At 38.3% G+C, this 21,545-nt stretch overlaps 4 protein-coding genes across 8 annotated transcripts; 2 read left to right on the plus strand and 2 right to left on the minus strand.

Annotated features, from left to right (window-relative positions):
* Positions 1 to 2,978: 2,978 nt before the first annotated feature.
* On the minus strand, positions 2,979 to 7,606 carry alkbh2 (alkB homolog 2, alpha-ketoglutarate dependent dioxygenase). 3 transcript variants are annotated; one of them, XM_038290072.1, is made up of 4 exons: positions 7,417 to 7,606; positions 3,729 to 4,013; positions 3,452 to 3,650; positions 2,979 to 3,380 (listed from the first exon to the last, which is right to left on the minus strand). In XM_038290072.1, the coding sequence occupies exons 2-4, from the start codon at positions 3,985 to 3,987 to the stop codon at positions 3,035 to 3,037; spliced, it is 804 nt and encodes a 267-aa protein (XP_038146000.1). In that variant the 5' UTR covers positions 3,988 to 4,013; positions 7,417 to 7,606; the 3' UTR covers positions 2,979 to 3,034. The 3 variants fall into 3 exon arrangements, with proteins under 3 accessions (XP_038146000.1, XP_038146001.1, XP_038146002.1); XM_038290073.1 differs by lacking the exon at positions 7,417 to 7,606 and adding an exon at positions 6,833 to 6,970; XM_038290074.1 differs by lacking the exon at positions 7,417 to 7,606 and adding an exon at positions 4,193 to 4,249.
* Positions 6,924 to 14,398, plus strand: unga (uracil DNA glycosylase a). Of its 2 annotated transcripts, XM_038290071.1 has the most exons (7): positions 6,924 to 7,154; positions 7,458 to 7,655; positions 7,732 to 7,827; positions 9,169 to 9,266; positions 13,540 to 13,628; positions 13,712 to 13,890; positions 13,980 to 14,398. In XM_038290071.1, exons 1-7 carry the CDS (start codon positions 7,056 to 7,058, stop codon positions 14,118 to 14,120), a joined length of 900 nt encoding a protein of 299 aa, XP_038145999.1. In that variant the 5' UTR covers positions 6,924 to 7,055; the 3' UTR covers positions 14,121 to 14,398. The 2 variants fall into 2 exon arrangements, with proteins under 2 accessions (XP_038145999.1, XP_038145998.1); XM_038290070.1 differs by lacking the exon at positions 6,924 to 7,154 and having other exon boundaries at positions 7,200 to 7,655.
* A 1,595-nt stretch (positions 14,399 to 15,993) lies between these two features.
* pxmp2 (peroxisomal membrane protein 2) lies at positions 15,994 to 20,403 on the plus strand. 2 transcript variants are annotated; one of them, XR_005281201.1, is made up of 6 exons: positions 15,994 to 16,192; positions 16,515 to 16,640; positions 18,417 to 18,579; positions 19,850 to 19,969; positions 20,068 to 20,251; positions 20,343 to 20,403. XR_005281201.1 is itself a non-coding variant. In XM_038289995.1 (5 exons), the coding sequence occupies exons 1-5, from the start codon at positions 16,077 to 16,079 to the stop codon at positions 20,134 to 20,136; spliced, it is 594 nt and encodes a 197-aa protein (XP_038145923.1). In that variant the 5' UTR covers positions 15,995 to 16,076; the 3' UTR covers positions 20,137 to 20,335. The 2 variants fall into 2 exon arrangements, 1 of the variants encoding a protein (XP_038145923.1); XM_038289995.1 differs by lacking the exon at positions 20,343 to 20,403 and having other exon boundaries at positions 15,995 to 16,192; positions 20,068 to 20,335.
* A 234-nt stretch (positions 20,404 to 20,637) lies between these two features.
* Positions 20,638 to 21,495, minus strand: LOC119786550 (polyubiquitin-like). Its single transcript, XM_038289996.1, has 2 exons — positions 21,212 to 21,495; positions 20,638 to 21,128 (listed from the first exon to the last, which is right to left on the minus strand). The coding sequence occupies exon 2, from the start codon at positions 21,114 to 21,116 to the stop codon at positions 20,649 to 20,651; it is 468 nt and encodes a 155-aa protein (XP_038145924.1). The 5' UTR covers positions 21,117 to 21,128; positions 21,212 to 21,495; the 3' UTR covers positions 20,638 to 20,648.
* Between the last annotated feature and the right edge of the window lie 50 nt (positions 21,496 to 21,545).

The following is a 21,545-nucleotide window of genomic DNA, read 5'->3' on the forward strand; positions in this document are numbered from 1 at the left end:
TCAGCAGATGGCCGCTCACACTGAGCCTGGTTCTGCTGGAGGTTTCTTCCTGTTAAAAGGGAGTTTTTCCTCTCCACTGTCGCTACAAGCATGCTTAGTGTGGGGGATTGTATTTGAGTCAATGAGTCAATGCAATCAACTGGTTTTCCTTAGATAGAAAACTTTGTATCAATTTGACTGTATGATCTGGTTGAACTGTAAAGTGCCTTGAGATGACATGTGTTGTGAATTTGGCGCTATATAAATAAACTGAATTGAATTGAATTGAATTATTTCACTCAAGTGCATCGCGGTCCAGGCCTTTATTGGAAAGAGGCCAGAATTAGAGACAGGCCTCTATTGCTATTTGAGCAAAACAGACCACCAGTGGAATGAATAAAAATGTGATTTTGTGTCTATTTGAACCTATAAAACACTAGGTTCATTTATTGAAAAAGTACAGTTACCATGTCTCGCTTGGTTTGAAGTAAAAAAAAAAAAAAAAAAATCCTCCAATTCTGTTTAATCCTCCTCCTCAGTTTCCTCCTCCTCTTCATCTCTCCCTTTAATCTCCTCATCACTCTCGCTCCTCCTCATGTTCTGCTGCGTGTCTGTTCTCTTCCTCGCGCAGACGGGCAGCAGTCAGGGCCTGTTGTCCAGCAGCGCAGGGCTGTGGTACTTGTATGTTACTACCACAAGTATAATGTTGAGGTATGCCCAGAAAAAACGTTTATAGCCCCGGCCTGTATTAGAGACCGGCCATTATTTACCTCCTCTGACAGCGAGACCGGCCAATGTTAGAGTCCCGGCCGCTAATGGAATACAGGCCAATATTAGAGAATTTACGGTATATTCATAAATATATATATGTAAATTTATATGTAAATATATATATATATATATGCCAACCAATCACGAGTGACTTAACTAGTTTAAAAAGAAGTGGTTCCGTCCCATACTCAGTAAGAAAATTAAAGCCTGGCGTGGCCACGTGTGGTTTTGCTGCCAATCACGAGCGATTTCACTTGTTTGAGAATAGTGGTTTCAGCCAATACTGAGTAGGTTATTCAAGCCAGACCTGGCCAGCCGCCCGGGTTTGCTGCATTCATATGCTAATTAGGGCCATTAATACAGCTGATCGCTCTCCACATACGTCAGAGTCCGTTTCCGACAATTTGTGGCACGACAAACGCGGACAAGCACGGGTTGCAAATTGTCGGAAACTGACGAAAATCAGGGAGATCTGCGGGAGTTTACGGGGACGAAAATCTCACTTTTCATGCAGTGTTGTTCGTTTCTTGCAAAGATTTTTCAAGATAATGTGAAACTGTAACCTTTTGGTATAAACATGGCCGAGATTTCTCTAACTTTTAGTGGGAAAATCAATAATTTCAATCAGTTTCTGCATTTAAATGGGTTTTGATTACATTTATAGCGAGAAGTGTAGGGTTTATTTATATAAACACTGTAAACACTTCATCTCTAGTGAAGAGGGCACAGAAGCGCTTGTACTTTCTGCGGAGGATGAGGAGAGCCCGCCTGCCCCCGCCCATCCTCACAACCTTCTACAGAAGCACCATAGAGAGTGTTCTGACCAGCTGTCTCTCTCTGTGGTGTGGAGGCTGCAGAGCCTCTGACTGGAAGAATGTGAGGAGGGTGGTGAGGACAGCAGAAGGAATCATTGGGGCTCCCCTTCCCTCCATTAAGGACATTTCATCACAGCGCTGTGTGTCCCGAGCCCGTAATATCATCAAAGACCCCTCACACCCCCACCATGGACTGTTCTCCCTGCTGCCCTCTGGAAAGAGGTTCCGCAGCATCCGCTGCAGATCCACCAGGTTGTGCAACAGCTTCTTCCCCACTGCCATCAGACTGTTGAACCTTTGATCCACAAACCGAACTCTGCACCTATTGCACGTTATCGGGCATCAATGCTGCTGAACGTTTAACTTTTAGCCCTTTAATTGTTCATCTCATTTCTATTTTCAATAATGCATTTTTTGCACAAATGCCTATTTGCACTGAACCACTGCAACTTGCACACTGTCTCTTATCCTCTGCACTGTTCACACTTTGACCACTCCTGCACTTTTTGTATTTTTGTATAACTTGTGCCATCTGAAATATCAATGCAACGTTCATAAGCTGTATGTAACGCAATTTCGTTCTGTATGCACTCTGTGCATACAAAATGACAAATGAAGTCTAAGTCTAAGTCTAAGTCATAATATTTACTTAGTGAACATACATAATCACCCGCTTGCTAGTTTTTGCTACGGTTTTTCGGATCTCGTCAGGATTATGTGAAATTGCAACGTTTTGGCTGCTACCCATCGCCCAGCATTTAGCTGCCGCCCCGATTCAACATTGAATTCTTTGTGATTTAACTCTGACGGATCAAACCCTCGTCACTGTGTGCGTTGCGTCTGAGGTTGATTTTCAGATCAGTGCATTACGTCGTGGCATACTGTAATTGCACTGAAGGTAAAAATGATTCCTTAAAAACTACAAATTAGTTTGATCTACTTGTGGAGGAGCTTTCATAAACAATGTTTTCCAGCCACTATTTTTTATTTCTTACTGACAATTGTACACAAACATTAAAACCACAACTGGGTAATAAAATATGTATATGTATCCTCTGTACTGTGGGAGTATGCAAATTGAAAAGTAATAAAAAAATCATAAAACTTTGTGTAGATTTAGGTTGTTGACAGAAAGGCACAAGATTTAAGTGTGTCAGATGACCCCAGTGGAACGCTGATAGATGTGCATTTTATTGAGGTGAATAAAAGGAACGGAAAGACTCAAAAAGTCCTACTTCTGTGATGTCATTAGAGAAGGAGTAGAAACCTTTTGTGATGCTCAGATTCTACCATTATTATATAAATATACAGATTTACAACAAAAACAGATCGATGAACTAAACAAGATGCGCAGCTTTATATGTCACTGGCTATATACTGTGGGTCGGACAGATTTATCAGAAAAGTTTGAAAGTTCTTTTAAGTCTTTATTTAGTTTGACAGAAATTTTTTTTTTCAGAATTAGCTCTCTAACCTGGGTCCTTGCTGTTATTTTCCTTTTTTATTGTTTTTTTGATGTCCACCAGGATTCGTCTAAAGGTGAGATTAATGCGAGGCGAGAGGACCTTCTTCCGAACAGGGAGGCTGTGGTACCAGTAGGTATTTGTCGGAGGGTTCATGAGGAGCAGACTTCCATGAGCAAGCTCCAGCTTCACAGGATCAATTTGTCGGCTGCTCTGTTTCCCTCTAGCATCTCTGTGTCTAAAGATAAAGTCTCTAGCTGCTCCTAAAGAGACAGAGGCAATGGGACAGGAGGGGTCCAGCTCCTTCTCGTCGTCCCGATGCTCCCCCATGTGGTCTCGTCCATCTTTGTACCTGGTGGAGAGACAGAGAGGCTCAGTACATTCAACTCCAACCTTTGGATTAGCTGTAAAGGACCACTATACCTATTGATCAACACAAAGTTGAAACTCTGGCCGGTTGCATCTGTGACTGCGTTTCGGATATACTCCAAGGTCGGAGTCCAGGGGCAAGCTAGACGCTTTACCCCTGAATAAGTGTAAGTAAGGCCAGCATTCCCATAGGTCGCTTGTTTTCTTGGTATATCATAAACCTGTCCGAAAATCTGGACCTTTGATTCCTCTCCTGTGAGAACAAAAACAACCAGGTATCACACCACTATACTGCAAATTACAGCCGTACCATTACGAAAGTTACCTCTACCTGTTGAGTACACCACCTCCTCCTCAAGCTGTCTGAAAAGCTTATCTGCCTCCTCCTTTGTGAAGAGTAAAGCATAATCACAGTCCAGTCCTTCCGCTTCCAGTTTTTGCCAAGGAATAGGATGCGGGAACCCTTCAAAAGCGTCCTCCTCCTCCTTCATGCTCTCATGCTCCTCCATCTTAGTCCTTTTTCTAGGACTTCTACGCGGGACATCATTGCTGCACAGATGTTTATTCTGTCCTCGAAGGACCTGCTCCATTAGGGACACTGATGAACAGCTTTTCCCTGTATAGTAAAAAAAATAAATAAATTTTATAATAGCAAAAAACTTAAAAAATATATGCCTGTACATTGCTCTTTGGAAATGGATATTATGTTGATTTTGATTAAAATAGCTCAATATTTCTAAATAATAATAATAATAAATAATTGAACTTTATTGATCTCACATTGGAGAAATTTACCTCTCTATTTAACCCATCCCCTTGGAGAGCAGTGGGCTGCCATTGGGGGGCGCTCGGGGAGCGGTGTGGGGTTAAGGGTCTTGCTCAGAGACCCAGAGTGGCATTCTGTGGGAGTGGGGCTGAAACTCAGAACCTCAGGATTCCAATCTCTATGCCATGGCTCCACTAATCCCACTAATAATTGTCCATTAACTCCACTAATAACTCCTAACTTCTTGCTTTTAGATTTATCAATAAGGGTCAATCAGCAATACGCTTCTTTGGCTAGAAAATACCCAGATTTTTATAAAACAAGGAACCATAAGAAACATTTTTTTTCCCCTTGATGTGACACAAATCAAACTTCTTTCTTCTATACTTATGAATAACAAAAAATGTTTATACAGGTGCATGACAAAAACACTGACTGCGATTTAAACATTTATTTAGGCAAGTTATGAAGTAGATTCATTTCACATGGAGGTTATTCTGTTAATGTCTATGACTGTAGCCTACCTCTAAATAAAACCCCAAATTCAATTTTTAGATATTAAAAAAGATTCCCAAAAATGTTAATCCATTATGTAAGGCTAGTAAAAACTATGTCTAAGTATTGCACAAAATGTGCCCTGATGTGGTTGGGCCTCCATTTGCATGAATTATTGCATTAATGCGTTAAAGTAAAAAAGAAATCAGCCTATAGTTCTGTTGCCATATAGGGAAACCAGGTTTAATAGGAAGCTTCTGCTGCATTGTTGGCTCTGGTGTCTTTCACCCTCTTCTCAAAATGCTAAACTTACTGCTGAGCCCATGAGTGCTGAATGAAGAGAAGCAAGTGAGAGGAGCTACAGACTACAATTAGATGTATATTTGATAGAGGGAAGATCTCCAGAGTCCTGCAAATGAGCTGTTATTGAGCTCAAGTTTTGTTGGAGCAAAGTATCACCCAAGAGGTGCAGGACACCAGACCTTGGGGACTGAAATTGAGGAACCATGTTTTAGGTGTTTCTCTGCTTAAGAACATGTGCTCCTCTTTGATGCCTGATTAACAGGCCATCTGTTCCACTTGTGTTTAGAGCAGGAAAAGTTCCTAAATCTGCAGGACACTGGCCCTTTAAGGACTCACTTTAGACACCTCTGCTCTAGAAGCATCAACAGCTGTGGTTACCAGTAGCTGAGAGGCAACTAACTCTGTCAATATTCTGCTACTTCACAATTTCACAATTGTGGTGTTTCAATAAAATAAGAGATTCAAATAAAATCCAATGCCGCATTATCATCCCCCTACTACCTCCCGTTATCTTCTTCATCCTTTTTGCCAGTAGTGATATCTAGTTGTTGATAGGGCTGTGCAATATGGCTGCAACCTGTATCACTATATAAGCCTTTCATTTCAGTCTACATTTATAATTACTGATTAAAATAAAATAAAAAATAAAATCCTAAATTTAAACTATACCCCTAACAATATTTAAACATAACCTTAGAATATGTTAGCCATACTACCAACATTGCTTAGTTGAGCTGTAATCTCAAACCTCAGGTGGAAAAAGTTGCAATCTTGCCAATATCACCAATTTTGTTAAGACAAAAAAAAAAACCTATTATGTATTACATGGAAGTAAACAGTCAGGTTTTTCTCTAGAGACATGGTTATGGACGGGAATCGAAAACTGATTCTTGTTCAGAACCGGTTCTGTGTATTCCATGGCACCGTTTGGCAGGAATCGTATCATTTCACAGAATTGATAAGGGAATCGAACAGTTTCACAGAATCAAATCGTTTCACCGAATCGAGAAGGGAATTGAACCGTTTCACAGAATTGATAAGGAAATTGAATCGTTTCACAGAATCGATAAGGAAATTTAATTGTTTCACAGAATCGATAAGGAAATTGAATCGTTTCACAGAATCGATAAGGGAATCCAATTGTTTCATAGAATTGATAAGGGAATCGGAATCATGAAAATCATATCGATTCCCAACCCTAGACATGGTGCAGAACTACCTAGGTGTGAGTAGCCCATGTTCACTTTTTGGTTCCCGAGCCAATCATATAAGAATTTAACCTGACAACAGCCAGATGCATGTCTCGCTCCGCATCTGGCTGTTGTCAGGTTAATAAGAATTTGCAGGATCACCAAAAGCAGCCCGCAAACATGGAAACCAGCTAAAGAAGCAAACCAGAAAAAGTCTTGAAAGTACCCAAAAGAAGCCGAATCATCTTCATGTGTCGCCTTGAAGTTAGCTTTTCCTCATTGTCTTTTTTTAACACTCACAACCCTTTTAAAAGGGGGGTTTATATGATTAAAAAAAAATAATAATAAAAATAGGTGTCAGTATCGTTTATCGCTCCTTTAAGCGAATTTATATCCAGCATTATAATTTCAGCAATTCTGCAACACTCCTTAACACTTTCACATTAAGATCTTGTACAAACTCAACTATAAGCTTGCTTTTCTAACAACTACTTTCAGTGCGTCATCCTTCATACAACTGAAAACAACGAATCTTAACTCGTGTTCTTAGCTGCAACACATAGATATGAGGAGAAAACACATAAACTACACCACTGTAGTAAATGCAAACATTGGTTTAGCTTTTTGAAGTTAATAAATCACCGACTGAACATGTTATGTACAAAAAAATGCAGTCGTTACCGAAACAGTCTTACGAAGGTTGTGTAATATTAGCAAACACTGGCTCTGTGTCTTGAACACTACTCAAGCTCATTATAGTAATCTCCTTTCGTCACGTTTTAGGCGCGAATTCTTACAAACTATCGCTCTGGTGCTGCAAGTTTAACTCGTGGCTTTATGCTCTTTAGATAGACTAATATCTTAAGGTTTCCTGCAGCTAACCGCCAAAGTGTTTGCAACAAAAATGATTGGACAGAAGACTATCAACTCGTTTTTCTCGCCGGTGTCGAAAAAGAGGGTTTCTAAGGAGGTAAATGAAACCGAGAAGGACGCTAGAGAACCGGTGAGCATCACTACTTCCATTAAAATTTATTGAGTTAACATTGGCGGGTAACATTATATCATGCGCATTGCCATTAAAACACGCATTGCTTTTAATTTAGTATTTTACATTGTTGTTTATATTTCCCGCGAGAAGCGCAGAACCCTCCGAGCGGCGTTCAACACCGCTGTGTTGTCGAACGTTGCCAAACGCGTCAGCTCGCTTGAAATGAGAGTGCTAACACGGCTTCAAACGTCTTCTCTTCGAGAGAAAATATTCTCACCGGCTCTGTGTTTTTCTCAATATACCAAAATCCTCCGGAAGAAGCGAAAATGCGCTGCGGTGGAAGCAGAGCCAGAGAGCCAGCCTCCGTGTCCTCTGTCCCCGGAGCAGCTGGATAGGATCGCCCGCAACAAGAGAGCGGCGCTGGAGAGGCTGGCTACCGCTCACACGCCTCCAGGGTTCGGGGAGAGCTGGAGGAAGGAGCTACAAGCTGAGTTTGTAAAGCCTTACTTTAAAAAGGTGAGGGGATGTGATTCTTCACACGGCTTCTGTTTATCATTGGGGTTTTAATGTTTTTTAATTTTTTTTACCACAGCTGATGGATTTTGTGTCTGAAGAGAGGAAACGCTGCACAGTTTACCCACCTGCTGATCAAGTGTTTACCTGGACCGAGATGTGCAGCATTAGAGATGTGAGTGAAGCTCATGCTCCTTTTACTTCACGCTTTGCATGCACATTAAATAATGTCAAGCAATAGTAAAGTCATTTAAATGCGGAACAAAAATGTTGATTTAGACATTCTAAATGTATTTGTAGAATTACTTTAAGTTAAACTCCAACTTAGTCATGCTTGAGGTAGATCAAGTTTGTTCTATACAGCCATGGGACCAAGATTTCTAAATAGATCTCTAGATCGGAGGTCTTCAACAGGGGGTCCGCGACTCCTAGGGGACCCACGGAGGTACTGGATGGGGGTAGCGAAAGTTTTGGTTCATTAGACTTTTTTTAGTTTTATTTTTTTTATTATTCCATGCAATTTTTCCCCTTAAAGACATTTCAATGGAAATGTCTTTAAATTCACATTAACATGAATTCAAAACACTGTAGTAAACAGATAAATGGAGGCAGAAGATGTCTTTCAGTCGTCAATGCACACATTCGGAGACACACAGAAGCTCTTTCAAACTGGGCACCATTTCATTCATAACACCTGTCCCATCAACCAGGAATCAGAATCAGAAATACTTTAGTAATCCCAGGGAGAAATTACTTTGGTTACATGACTCAATCTGTAATAGAGTGACTATAGGACCAGTCTGATATAACACAATTTCATACAATCTATATAATTAGGGGGTCCCAGCTCCATCTCGCCATCAGTTTGGGGATCCTTAGCCTGGATAACATTGAAGACACTAGTCTTAGAGGATAATGAAAGAGTTTAAAAGGGAACATGACAAAAATCATATTTACACTTTTTGGCCTTTTCAATAAGAAGAAACACACACCTTTTGTACAGACATGCTTTTACTGCTGCTTACCTTTTATCACTGCTGCACTTTAAAAAATGAAAATATATCTTCAGCTCTACTAAACAAAATTTGTTTTTGTATACACCGTGTGTACAAAATGACAAAGTCTTGTCTAAGCCTTAAGTCTATTATTTTTGCCCATAGGAAATGACATGGGTATCTGTCGAAAGATTTAGATAAACACTAATTTTGGGTAGAAAAATCTGCTTGTCATGCCTATATTAGAAATGTGATGTCAGAATGGAATTGCCAATAGTTTATGTTGGCCCTCTGATAACTGATGACAAAGCTTCTGCATAATTCCACTGTATTTTAAAGGTTTTTCTTTGCTGATGAACCTCAGCTCTTGGAAGTATGTTGGTCAAATTAAATCTTGTTTTAAATCAGTGTCTACTTGGGTTTTGCATAATAAGTGCTTAACTGTATAGAAATAATTAATTATTTAATTGTACTAATTGTTATGAATGCAATGAACTTGACCCTCATGTCTTTGATTTTAGGTTAAAGTTGTCATTCTGGGTCAAGATCCGTATCATGGTCCTGGTCAAGCTCACGGTCTGTGCTTCAGTGTGAAAAGACCGGTTCCCCCTCCTCCTAGGTACAAAGTCTATTTTTTTTTTCTTTGTTTTTTTTTTTTTTTGTTTTTGTTTTTTTGAAGGAGCAGAAACTCCTAAAAAAAAAACTCAAATCACTTTACATTCAGTCAATCACACACACTGAAAGTGACAAGCCACAACTGCCTGGGGCCCCAGAAGTAAGGAGGCTGTACACAGGCACCATCCGAACCTCTGGCCACCATCTGTAGGCAATGCAGGTGAAAAGTCTTCCCCAGGGACAAAAGCCTGAGAGAGATGGATTTGGGGGTCAAACTAGCATCTCTATGGTTGCATAAAACTTCATCATCAACCTCTGGTCCAATTTAAATCCCATAATTTATTCTAAATTTGGTTTGTTAGTGAACTTAATTGTTTGTGAACAATTGTTTATCAAATATTGGCTTAGATTAAAATCAATCCCACCTGATTACCTCATAATAGACAAGGTTGTCCAAAAGTCAGTCCATGAGGGCCACTGTCCTGCTGGTTTTAGATGTTTTTATGACTTCAGCACAGATGATTTCCGATTAACATTATTACCCATGAATGTATGTCAAAGCAGGTAAACATTTCATACCTGTAGGACAGGCTTGACATAAACATTGTTAAAAAAAAAAAAAAAAAACATGGATATAAATGCACTGTTTGCTCTGTGATGAGGTAACCAGCATTGTAAACAAAGATTTGATGTGACTGGATTGCTTTATTGCTGTGTATGATATTATTAAACAAAGATCCAGCTCAATAGTCTATATATCTTGCTTAGACCAAACTTCTTTCAGTGTTGTAATGTGTTTTCCACCCAGAAGAGGGAAGAACTGATCATCCTTAAGCAGAGCCAGACCATCTTGGTTGTAAGAAAAACGATCATGCTGAAGGCATGCCTGAACAGAACTGTAGAATAATCCTAGCAAAGTCTGGTATTGAATTTATTTTACATTGTTTAATATTGACAGTGATGCAGAATGCACTCAATGTGCCTCTCTTTGTAAATCTCAACCATTTAACAAGCTTCTTAAGTCATCACCTTATTAGTTCCCATTCTGAGACATTGTTCAATCAACTCTAGGTAAATACACTCAGTGTTAACCACGTGCGCAACAAGTATGAAAACCATTATCAGTGGATTCCCAATCAGACGAGTCACCATGGCAGCAGGAAGTGTCAATTTCACACCCCTGGAACTACAGATTTTAATGCAGAATAAAAAAAAAAAATGCAGAGGGTGTTTAAAACAGAGAAAAACTGCTGCAAAGTAGAGGAAAACTTCAAAAGAGAATATTACTGCTAGAGTTAATGCATACTTTTCTATGCAGTACCTTTAGCAATCCATTTTGACATTTATTAAAAGCACTCTCCTCTCTCTTGATCCATTTGTAGATCCCTAAAATAGAAATCTTCCTGATCAAAATCACATTCCTATTCGGAACTATGATAAAAGAGGTTCTAAATTACATTTTTGCAGCAGAAACTGAATTTCAGAAAGTAAATTAAACTAAATTGTACTTGTAAGACTTAAGTTTTATGTATCTAGAAATGTTTACACATTTTAAGTGGCAGTTTTGACATTTATCAGCTTGACTGAATATGTATTTATCTGAAATGCATTTCTTCATAGTCAAAATAATACAAATGCTGACCAGTAGCAATAGTAATATGGAGATATTAAATTCATTTATAGACACCCAGAGTGCCATTTTTCAAACCAACACATATCAAAACAGCTTTCCATAACTTGTTTTTACCACGATAACATTACAGAGAAAACTAGTTTAGTGCTTGAATGGCAGAGCATCCATATATTTATTTGAGTGAAATCAACTGGCAGCAGGTGAAGATAATTTCTAAAACGATCAGACAGGTGAGACCTGAGCATCCTCTCATGGGGTTCCTCCTTATGTTGGTTCTGTCGTCCATTAAACAGTGAATACTGAGTGGCTGTTTGCAGTCGCTTCAGATGTTATCCCATTAAATGGCTGTTATTAGTAGGGATGGAACGGTTTATGAAAACCGTCCGAACCGTTCGGTTCGACTGTCTCGGTTCGGTTCGCGTGTGTTGTGTTTGGTTCATGCGCTGCTCCTTTTTCTCATAGGCGAAGCGTTTACACTCCAGAGCAGAAGGTGGCGGTACTGCGACCAAAGCCAACCACCAGTAGTAAACAAGAAGAAGAAGAAGCGAAGCAGCTTAGCCGCGTGTAGCAGGGAAAAAAATCAGTTGTTGTGGAGAATTGTGTGGGTATGGCGAGTGGGAAAGAACAGGAGTTGGAAGACGCGCCAGCAGCACTTTATAGGTCTGCTGTATGGTACCGCTTTGCATTTAGACTGACCTACGATGACGGCGGAAAGAAAGTTGTGGATAAAAGTGCAACAGTGTGCAAGCATTGTGCAACACGTTTTGTTTATGCTAACAGCAACATGTCATGCTAACCCCGAAATCCCACATACTCCATCAGTGCTCCGCTCCGCCCCGCTCCAGACCGCCTGCACAAAGCAAAGCATACAGCCTCTTCTGTGTTTCCCGTCCGCTCTGAGTTCCTTGGAGATCGTAGAGGGCATGCACGAGATGATTAAATTCAAAGCAGCAAAACATGCGGAAATGATCCATGGTTTCAGCGAATCATTAAAAATAATTACAATTCATTCATTTTTTTTTATTTTTTCATTATTGTCATAAAAAAAAATTCATTAATTTTTATTATTATTTTTTTTTCGGTGTAACAATAAACATATACCGAACCGAAAACCGTGACCACAAAACAGTGAACCGAACCGAACCGTGGATTTTGTGAACCGTTCCACCCCTAGTTATTAGTGGTAATCAGTCCCATAGAATGGCTTTGGATTGTCCAGTAGGCTGATTAGGTTGTTATCACTAAATTAATCCTAATATTAACCCTAAGGTAATTCCTTGTTTCCCCGTGGAATTAATTAATCTATTTATGTGTTATCTGAAAATAATTTCAAGTTCTTCATGTTCTGTAATAAAAAAAAATTGCATGTTGATCATATTAATTAAACAAAAAACAAATTAATCTCATCCTGTCAACTGGGAGATAGAATCCTCTCCATATAAATATTTAATTCTATTCTTTAATAGGATCCTTGTTGTTAGGATTGTTTTTATTCATGATGTTTGAGTCTGTTAAACCCTAATATCATCTGCATATTGCTTTCTATCTGATTAGGACAGTTCCTCTGTCAGGATAAAAAGTCATCTTGCATCTATGCACCGGGCAAAGATTTGGGAATGGAATGAGAGCGGTGTCCTTGATCTAAGAACATAGTGTAATTTTTTGATAAGGCTGGAGCCGTGGATCTCTCCTCATTTACAAACGTGTATCATATAATGATGTGATGATGCGGCATACTGCAGTGGTGTAAAATGCTTCATTAACTGTGATTCGGAGTCAACTTCAATGAGAAACGAGCCTGGTTGGTGCTTCCTTCTGTAACCCTAAGCAAGTTCTCTGGTCTGAATAAGATTCAAAATCTGTTGTCATGTTATACGTATACATTATGAACTGTTTTTTTAAAGAATGTTTCCCAAGTGATCTCTACTAAGGAAAGAATCGGGGGGGGGAGCTTAAAGGTGAAAACACAGAGCTTTTCTTTACACTGTCAAAAGAACCTGCAATGTTTGTTTTTAAAAATTAATGTGTCTAATGAACCTAGTGAATGACTTTTTATTGTGTGCATAAAACTACAACAAAAATCTCCTGACTAAAATAGGAAATAAACAACATGATTGGCTCTAAGTAGAGCGGAGACAGAGGACTCTCTGAGGTTATTAAACAACAGCTCCAGACCAGGTTAGCTCAGAGGAGACTGTTACTTTTCTGTATTCAGTAACCTAATAGGTTCCTGATTTTTTTTTCTCTTTCCCCCTGGCAATATCAATTACAGCTGTCACAAGAAATTGTTGAAATATGATTTAAAAAAATAATTTATTTAGACCATAATGTGATATGTGGGGAAAAAAAGTTGCTTGTCAATCACTCGTAGGTCGATAAGATCAGTCAACAGGTTATAAGATGACTTTCTTCCTTGTAGAAATCTCAAACATAACCTGTCCTGCCCATCCATGTTGAAAAGATTCTCATATGCTGCCAATTTTAAGATTCAAATAGATACTGAAAGCTAAGTTTTGCCTTAGCATGGCTGACGGAAGAGTTAATCTAACTTTGGAGGACAGCCCTGGAGTCAGATTTTCAATGGAGTCGATGCCGTTTCAATCCTATTTTTAATGTTAATTTTTTTAATGCTTTTTGTTTGCAGTTTGGAAAACATGTACAAAGAGTTGGCTTCAGACATCGAAGGCTTTCAGCACCCAGGTCATGGAGACCTCACAGGATGGGCTAAACAGGGTACTTTTATAAATATGTAATCTGTTAAATGATTCAACTGCAACGTAGGATTCTTTATTTTAGAACTTTGACTTTCCCACCAGGTGTGCTTTTGCTCAACGCTGTGCTGACCGTCAAAGCGCACCAAGCCAACTCCCACAAAGATAAAGGCTGGGAGAACTTCACTGACGCTGTGGTGCAGTGGCTCAGCAGCAACCTGGAGGGTGTCGTCTTCATGCTGTGGGGATCGTATGCGCAAAAAAAAGGGGCTTCCATTAACAGAGTGAGTATGCTAATGTATGCATTATAATCATTTCAAACAAGTTTACCTGGGCTAAGTATTTGAGGAAGATTTGCTTATTTCATTTATAGAAGCGCCACCACGTCCTTCAGGCTGTGCATCCTTCTCCTCTGTCTGCTCATCGAGGATTTTTTGGATGCAAGCATTTCTCAAAGGCAAATGACTTGCTAGAAAAACAAGGAAAGTCTCCCATTGACTGGAAGGCTCTCTGACTTCTTTGTCAGCTTTTCTAAAGCACGTGTTGATTAACTACAGACCAGAAACACCTATAAGCTTTTGGTTGCTCTTTCAGCACAAGTATGTTATGTTCATGTTTTTATGAAGCAGACCATGTCTGCAGATTGTTCTGTTTTCATAGCCTCATGTTTGTTTAGCTCATCTGCATTGATTTGTTTCATTTTTGTAAATAATTTTCTTCTTCCTGCTCTTTAAGTTTGTAGATTAAAGTTTCTATGTAATGCTTGATATATTAAACAGGTTTTTCTATTTCTTTCTGGATGTATTTCTAATTTATGATCATAAATCTTTGTAGTAGTAGATATTTACTAAAATTTTTTAGGGGAAAATAATTTAAAAAAATACCTGAAAGAAATAGTTTTGTTTAGAATGTATAAGTTGCTTCATAAGAAATACATAAAAATAGTGATGGGTCCAGCAACACCGACGCATTGGTGTATGCGTCGAGCCTATAGAGCAAAACACCGTATCAGTGTGCGGGTCGTTTCAAGAAATTCATGAGACAGAAACAGGACTTGTTTTTTCACACTAAACTGTGTTTAAAAACGTATGACAAAATGATGCATCTGCTTTTAAAAAAAAAAAGGTCTCAGGCGGTTTATCATTAAAATTATCAAGAATTTTGGAGCTGCCTAAATTTTCTCATTGTCAGAGGTGTCAAGTAAGGAAGTACAAATACTTCGTTACTGTACTTAAGTACACTTTTTACTTAGTTAATTATTTTTCTTACTACTTCTACTAATTACATTTTCACACAAGTATCTGTACTTTCTATTCCTTACATTTTTAAAACAAACATTACTCGTTACTCTTGGCTTCGGTTTAATGTTCATCAATATTTATTTCACATTATGTGCTCCATCCAATGCAGATCATTGGCGCCATCCACATCTAGTGAAAACTAGTGTAATTGGATGAGTCATATAACACGACCACTCATTGGTTAGCTAAAGGAAATCATCAGAAGCAAGCAAGTGTTCTTGAAACTGCACACGTGAATTGTCTATGTCATGCTACAATGTCGCATTCAGAAAACATGTTGAAATGTCTAAAAGGTCGGACACAGGCGAGAGCGTATCAGGAGATGGAGACGGAGATCAACAAGACCTCCCTCATCCTTGGCACTATCTCAAAGAATTTTTCGAAATAGTCAAAAAAAAATTTAGCTTTCAATTCATATAGTGGCATCTGGCTGTTTTTTTTAAGGTTACTTTATACTTTTAAGTAGTTTTTGGAGCACATACTTTTCCACTTTTACTTAAGTAAAGAGGTTAAGTCGGTACTTCAACTTTTACATACTTCATACTGTTCTTCGCAGTTAAGCCCAAATTATCTGAATTAAAGTTAATTTCAAATTGACTCTTAGTTTATTTACTGGTTTTTAATGTACTTATTGTTTTAAAATGTTTAAAATCCTAGTCCAGAAAGCATCCTCGTTTTTTCCCCTAAATGTTCACGTTATATGTTTATATTACTTATTGGCTGCATCTAAAAAATTTAAAGATATTGTCAATTTTAACATAGACATGAAATAATACAATATAATCTACAATAACTTAAATTATATCATTGTACTACTAGGTCATCAAATAATTTGCCTGTAGTGTCTTTAAAGGTCCAGCAGGTGTCAGTATTCTGTGAGATTGTCAAGATAGCATCAATACAGTTTGGCAATGTATCGAAGACGGCTAATTAACCCATCATTACATAAAAACAAACACAAGAAAAAAAACGGGTAAAACCCAAACAAATAGGTATATAAAAGATTTCTTAAAGAAATTGTACTGTTAAACGTTTTAACTTCCGATTTTACCTCAACGTCAGGGCGTGGTTTATGCGCTGACGTAACGACGTAGACAGGAACAACTTTCTAGACGTCGCTGCCCTTTTTGGGCGACTGCTGCTGTGGTTATGCACAATTACTTTAAGGAATGACAATGCCTGTACAGAGCCTGCCAGTCCGAGATGGGTCCTTTCATTTCCGTCTGCTCCAGCAGTATTTGATCCTCCTGAAAAAATACCCGATCCTCACTAAATCTGTAACCAGGTCAGTTTCTCTTCTCCTAAACTGACAGTTGTCTTTATTTCCAGCTGTTTAAACGTCCACTTAATAGTATATTCTAATCAGAGTATGTTGTTGCTTTTTTATGTGGCTTTATAAAATGTATTCCCAAGCATTTTATCTGTGTTTGCTTGTTTGCACTGATCACTGTCAACCTGTTTTCTGCTATCAGCCAATCAGCATCTGCCGTGAAAACCTCCCTCTCAGAAGTCCAACTGATTTATTTATGGTTTACTTTGTTCCCTTAAAAGTATTTGGTTGCATATTTACAGCAGTGTCTAATGTGTATGCCTTTTCTTACTTCCAGTGGGATCCTGTCAGCTTTGGGTAATCTGCTTTCACAGTATTTGGAAACCAGAAAAAAGGCCAAAGGTGGAGGAGGCCCAGTCAATGAGATCGATGTGGGTGGAGCCACACGATATGCCATTTTTGGGTGAGACTTAAAATAAAAAAAGCCAAATTATTGGGTGTTAAATATAGGCTCTATGTATGCACCCTGATGCTCTGTCTTTATGGTTCTTTTCCATGAAAAGAGATCACTCAGGACAAACTCTTTAAATAAACGTCATAACTTATATGTATTAAATAACCAGGAGACATGACAACGGATTCTGATAGAAATTGTAATCTTACTCAGATCAGAGAAATTGCTTAGTTTACAGAAGGCAGCTGCTCACCTCTGGGCTCACCTCTCAGGAAGTGGCCCCGATTAACAGTTAAAAAGTAATTTTATAAATCTCCAGTCTGCCACATCATCATATTTACATCATACACATTAGCAGGTGATTAGACATCCATGGCTGCAGCCTTGTCAAAATATTACACTTCGTTCTTAGCTGAAGGACACTGCTCTCATTCCATTTCCAAATCTTTGCCACGTACAGAATGAAGATTATAACTGTATATCCAGGGAGAGGAACTGTCTTAATTAGATTAAAACATCAGTTCTGATGCGCAACAGGCAGCCAATACCAAGGTGTTATAAACTCGCACATCTTCAGTGATAATTATCCTAACATGGGGTTAAACTCTGCTTTAAGATTAAGAGATGTCAATGATTAGAGCACAGAGCGATCCACTGCTATACCTTAAAAAAAAAAAAAAAAAAGACATGTTATAGCCAAAATTTATTTTTTAGGATTATGTAGGATTTACCAACACAAACTAGATGCAATGCTGCATGGTGTAATTCACAATGTTGTAATGCAAACCATGCCAGTATTCCTCTTCATAACTCTATATTCATCTTCTCACTGACTCCGAATAGCTTCCCTGTCCTCACTGAAGAAAAGTGTACCGACAGCATCATGCTGCCACTGCTTTGTTTCTTAATGGAGATGGTGTACTTATGCAGGATTAGCTCCCCACCGTACATAGCATTCTGCACGGACAGCAAAAATTTTAGTTTTGTTCTCATCTGACGACAGCACATTCATCTACAGTGTGTGTTTGCTAAGCAAACTTTGAAAAGGACTTACAGCTTTCTTTTTTTCATACCTCATGCCACTCTTCTATAAAGACTAATTTTCAGTCATTTATTGCTAATACAGTAATACATTCTCTGTAGGTACTGTAGAGTTACTATGTGCCTGTTGGCTGCTTCTCTCATTCATACCCTTCTTGTCTGGCCTGTTAATTTAGGCAGGAAACCATGTTGTGGTTGAATTGGGCCATTCTGGTTTTCCATGATCAACTGAACAGTGCTCTGTGAGATGTTTACAATCTGGTGGATTGTTTTATAAGCTAACCTTGCTTCAAACTTTCACATCTTTTGCCCTTTTTTCCTCATGATGCTACTATCCATTGATGTTCTGTAATAAAAGCTGCAGCCTTTCACAGACAAACTTTATGATTGGATTAAACTCGGACACTGTTTACCAGCTAGATACAGTACCTACGGAATTTAAATAGCTGAATTGCAATTTATACATGAGTAGCATAGTCCAGGGGCTAGATTTTTATTTTTTTGTAATATATTTGTTGTATATTACTTTCATTCTTGTTGTGCTACCTACTTTTTGCTGACCTATCACATACAATCTCAATGAAATGTATTAAAATGTGTGATTGTAATCCTACAAATCGCTTTAAAGTTTGACATCGATAATTGCTTTCTGTGATGTGCTGTATAGAGAAAAAAGTTAACTGGTGGAAAAATCAAGAGATTTATTTTTGTGTTATTGTTTTCCTCCTTTTCTGCCTCTTTTAGATTGATTATCACTGGTCCAGTGAGCCATTTCTTTTACCAGCTGATGGAGGTGTGGATGCCAACCACAGACCCATACTGTATAGTCAAAAGACTCTTACTGGACCGACTCATCTTTGCACCAGGCTTCCTGTTCATTTTCTACCTTGTGATGAACATTCTGGAGGTGCCATTTTCAACACAAAACGCACATAAACTACAGATATACTGATTTCAATACTATATAATTACTGTATGTTCTGTGTAGAACTGATCGGGTTATCTTGGCTGCTACATATTAGCAGTGGAGGACGTAGTACTCAACAGCAGGACTTGAGTAAAAGTATTGATACTCATAATCAAATCTTATTCATTCAAACATCTACTCAAAGTATTGAAGTGCTCACTTTTAAAAAATACTTAGGTATTCAAAAGTACATGCATTTAAAAGTACTTAAGAATCCAAAAATGCAAATTTTCTAATATCAGTACATTTCTGATAAGGACAATTGTTTTGATTATTATTTCTTATTAAAAAACAAACCAAAAAAAGACTTTCGCTGTGGAAGAGAGGTTTAAGGTTGAATCTATTACCACAAAGAAACTGCAACTCTGCATTGAGAACTCATCCTGCTCAACAACTTGGCCACATAGCAATAACTAATGCCTTAATAAAAGGTATACACTGCAAATAATATCCGCTCTGAGCTTATCACATTTGTGGAATATGATGCAAATGCAACAGAGGATTATAAATCTAAGCTGAGCCAAAAGGAACAAGTAACTTGCAGCTTCCTAGAAATGTAGCAGAGTAGAGAGTTCAATATTTGACCATGTATTGATCATCAACCTGCATCTAAAATCTTAGATTTTAGCAAACTGATAGAAACACTTCATCTCTATTTAAAGTTAATGTTAACCATTGGTTAATAATAAATGGATCAGTTGTTCTCATAGCTGTTATTGTTGTTTGTTTTGAGTAATGTCACTTGATTAAGCATTTTCTACTAAAAGTGAATGATTAACGTTGGTATCAGTCAGTACCTGAAGCTTCAATAATAGGTAATGGAAATGAAAAAGTTGTCAGAAGGCCTCATCCTCTCCCCATCTTAAAATCCAAGGGAAAAATCAATGCTTGAGAATATTTACATTGACGAGTTTTTAAATCTCTAAATATGAAATGTTCTGTTTGTCAAAGTTTTATCATACAGGAACAATCCATAAATTAGTACCATCTAAATAATTAGTTTATTTCATATCTGGGCAAAATTATGCTACAAATTTGATATATACTCAATTCAACATTTGGATGATGCTATGAATATCAATTTTAAATACCACCAGTCTTATTTTGATAAGTACAATTAGAAAATCAGTGTCTATTGTTTATAATATAACTAAGCATTAAGCAACTAAGTACTATTTTACAGTTAATCATTTTCACACATTTTTTATAGGCTAAAGGTTGGGAAGATTTTGAGATGAAAATGAGGAGGAGTTACTGGACAGCTCTGAAGATGAACTGGAAAGTTTGGACCCCCTTCACATTCATAAATATCAACTTTGTGCCTGTTCAAGTACGTTCTATCATTGGCTTCCTGTCTCTTAGAGACAGGATGGGTCTCACACTAACTTCCTTTGTTTTTTCACGTCTCCCTCTGTGTGTTTGTTTCAGTTTCGAGTGCTGTTCGCCAACATGATTGCCTTATTCTGGTATGCCTACCTTGCCACTGTGAGGAAATGAGGGCTCGTTTGGACAAAGCTTCGACTGAGAAGATTCGACCTATTTCCTAAGATGGCTGACTTTGTTTATACATAAAATCTCTTGTTTGATGGTTTAATTTATATCGCTTTAAAATTGTACAATTTAAAAGGATTTTTCATGCTTTACTCAAAGAGGACTGTGTTGAAAAAATGTAATTTTTACAAAAAACAAATTAGTTTTTTTTGTTTTTTTATAACCTGCTGATCTGAACAAATGAATAAAATACTAATGAGACATGCCATTTGTCAAGAGTGACTTTTATTATTATAAGTAATAATTCATACATTAAAACAATAATATAAAATACATCTTTATCCTTAGTGTGTGTGTGTGTGTGTGTGTGTGTGTGTGTGTGTGTGTGTGTGTGTGTGTGTGTGTGTGTGTGTGTGTGTGTGTGTGTGTGTGTGTGATGACAAAATGTTTATGGAATGATTTTTCTTCATGATACATGAAAATAAAACAAAAAACTAGAAAGTTTTCATGTTGTGTCCTCAGCCTCCTCTCAGGCGCAGAGTCATGAAGATGGTGCTCAGCTCCCTGACGTTGTAGTCAGTCAGTTTTCCACCCTGCATCTCTCGACCTTCATGGATCAGCCTCTGCTGGTTTGCAGGAACCCCTTCCCTTTCCTGCACTCTCCTCTTGAAGTTCTCCACAGTCTCATCCCCTGTGATATCATAGGTGCTGGTTTTCCCCTTTTCATTTTGGAGGAAAACCTGGAAGGTAGATGGCTGGGTGATCAACAGGGACACCTGGGAGCCCGACTGCATGTTGTAGGACCTCAGAGTCCTGGAGTCGTCGTTCAGATTGGTGCTCTGGCCGTTAGTGAAGACAAGCTTTTGCGTCGAAACGAGGCATCCCATCTCATTTTGGATGCGCTCCTTCAAATCACCCACTGTGTCATTTGGGTTGACTCTCAGCGTGCGGGATGTCCCGTTCAGCATAACGATGACAATATCCATGATGAAACTGATCTAAAAATGAATATTAAAAGTATTTATTAAAGTAATTTTTCTTAAGGAATGTAATAAACAGGTTCAAATGTAGCCAAACTTACCTTTCAATTATCCAGTAATGAATTAATTCTCCTTCAAACATGCAATAAGCTTTGATCCAGCTGATCTGTCCTCAGGCTTGAACAGCTGTGTTTATATACAAAGGAGCCCAGCCCATCAGTGCCCTCCCACCTCACTTAAGGTTCGTTTTCCCCGCTCTGTCTCATTAAGTTTCGGTTTTCAGTCTCCAAACATGAGTCTGCAGAAATGCCTGTCCTGAAGTGCCACAGAAGCCTGCAAAGAATGTGCATCAGCTCACTGGGGTTTACCTCGATGGGAGGAGGAAAACAAAACCAGCTCCATAACAAATCACATGGTTTTTATTTATCAGATAAG

This window comes from Cyprinodon tularosa, unplaced genomic scaffold, assembly GCF_016077235.1.
Source record: "Cyprinodon tularosa strain WSP-4 unplaced genomic scaffold, ASM1607723v1 ctg275, whole genome shotgun sequence".
Classification (NCBI taxonomy): Eukaryota; Metazoa; Chordata; class Actinopteri; order Cyprinodontiformes; family Cyprinodontidae; genus Cyprinodon; species Cyprinodon tularosa.

What these genes read in the sequence shown, in the direction of transcription:
- alkbh2 (XM_038290072.1), bottom strand. Translation starts at nt 3,987, where the DNA reads ATGGAGCAGGTCCTTCGAGGACAGAATAAACATCTGTGCAGCAATGAT. An exon ending in GGAGGTGGTGTACTCAACAG is followed by an intron (nt 3,651 to 3,728) that starts GTAGAGGTAACT and finishes TTGTTCTCACAG; the next exon opens with GAGAGGAATCAAAGGTCCAG. An exon ending in AACTTTGTGTTGATCAATAG is followed by an intron (nt 3,381 to 3,451) that starts GTATAGTGGTCC and finishes TCTCTCCACCAG; the next exon opens with GTACAAAGATGGACGAGACC.
- unga (XM_038290070.1), top strand. Translation starts at nt 7,215, where the DNA reads ATGCGCATTGCCATTAAAACACGCATTGCTTTTAATTTAGTATTTTAC. An exon ending in CCGGTTCCCCCTCCTCCTAG is followed by an intron (nt 9,267 to 13,539) that starts GTACAAAGTCTA and finishes TTTTGTTTGCAG; the next exon opens with TTTGGAAAACATGTACAAAG. An exon ending in CACAGGATGGGCTAAACAGG is followed by an intron (nt 13,629 to 13,711) that starts GTACTTTTATAA and finishes CTTTCCCACCAG; the next exon opens with GTGTGCTTTTGCTCAACGCT.
- pxmp2 (XM_038289995.1), top strand. Translation starts at nt 16,077, where the DNA reads ATGACAATGCCTGTACAGAGCCTGCCAGTCCGAGATGGGTCCTTTCAT. An exon ending in ACACGATATGCCATTTTTGG is followed by an intron (nt 16,641 to 18,416) that starts GTGAGACTTAAA and finishes TGCCTCTTTTAG; the next exon opens with ATTGATTATCACTGGTCCAG. An exon ending in TCAACTTTGTGCCTGTTCAA is followed by an intron (nt 19,970 to 20,067) that starts GTACGTTCTATC and finishes TGTTTGTTTCAG; the next exon opens with TTTCGAGTGCTGTTCGCCAA.
- LOC119786550 (XM_038289996.1), bottom strand. Translation starts at nt 21,116, where the DNA reads ATGGATATTGTCATCGTTATGCTGAACGGGACATCCCGCACGCTGAGA.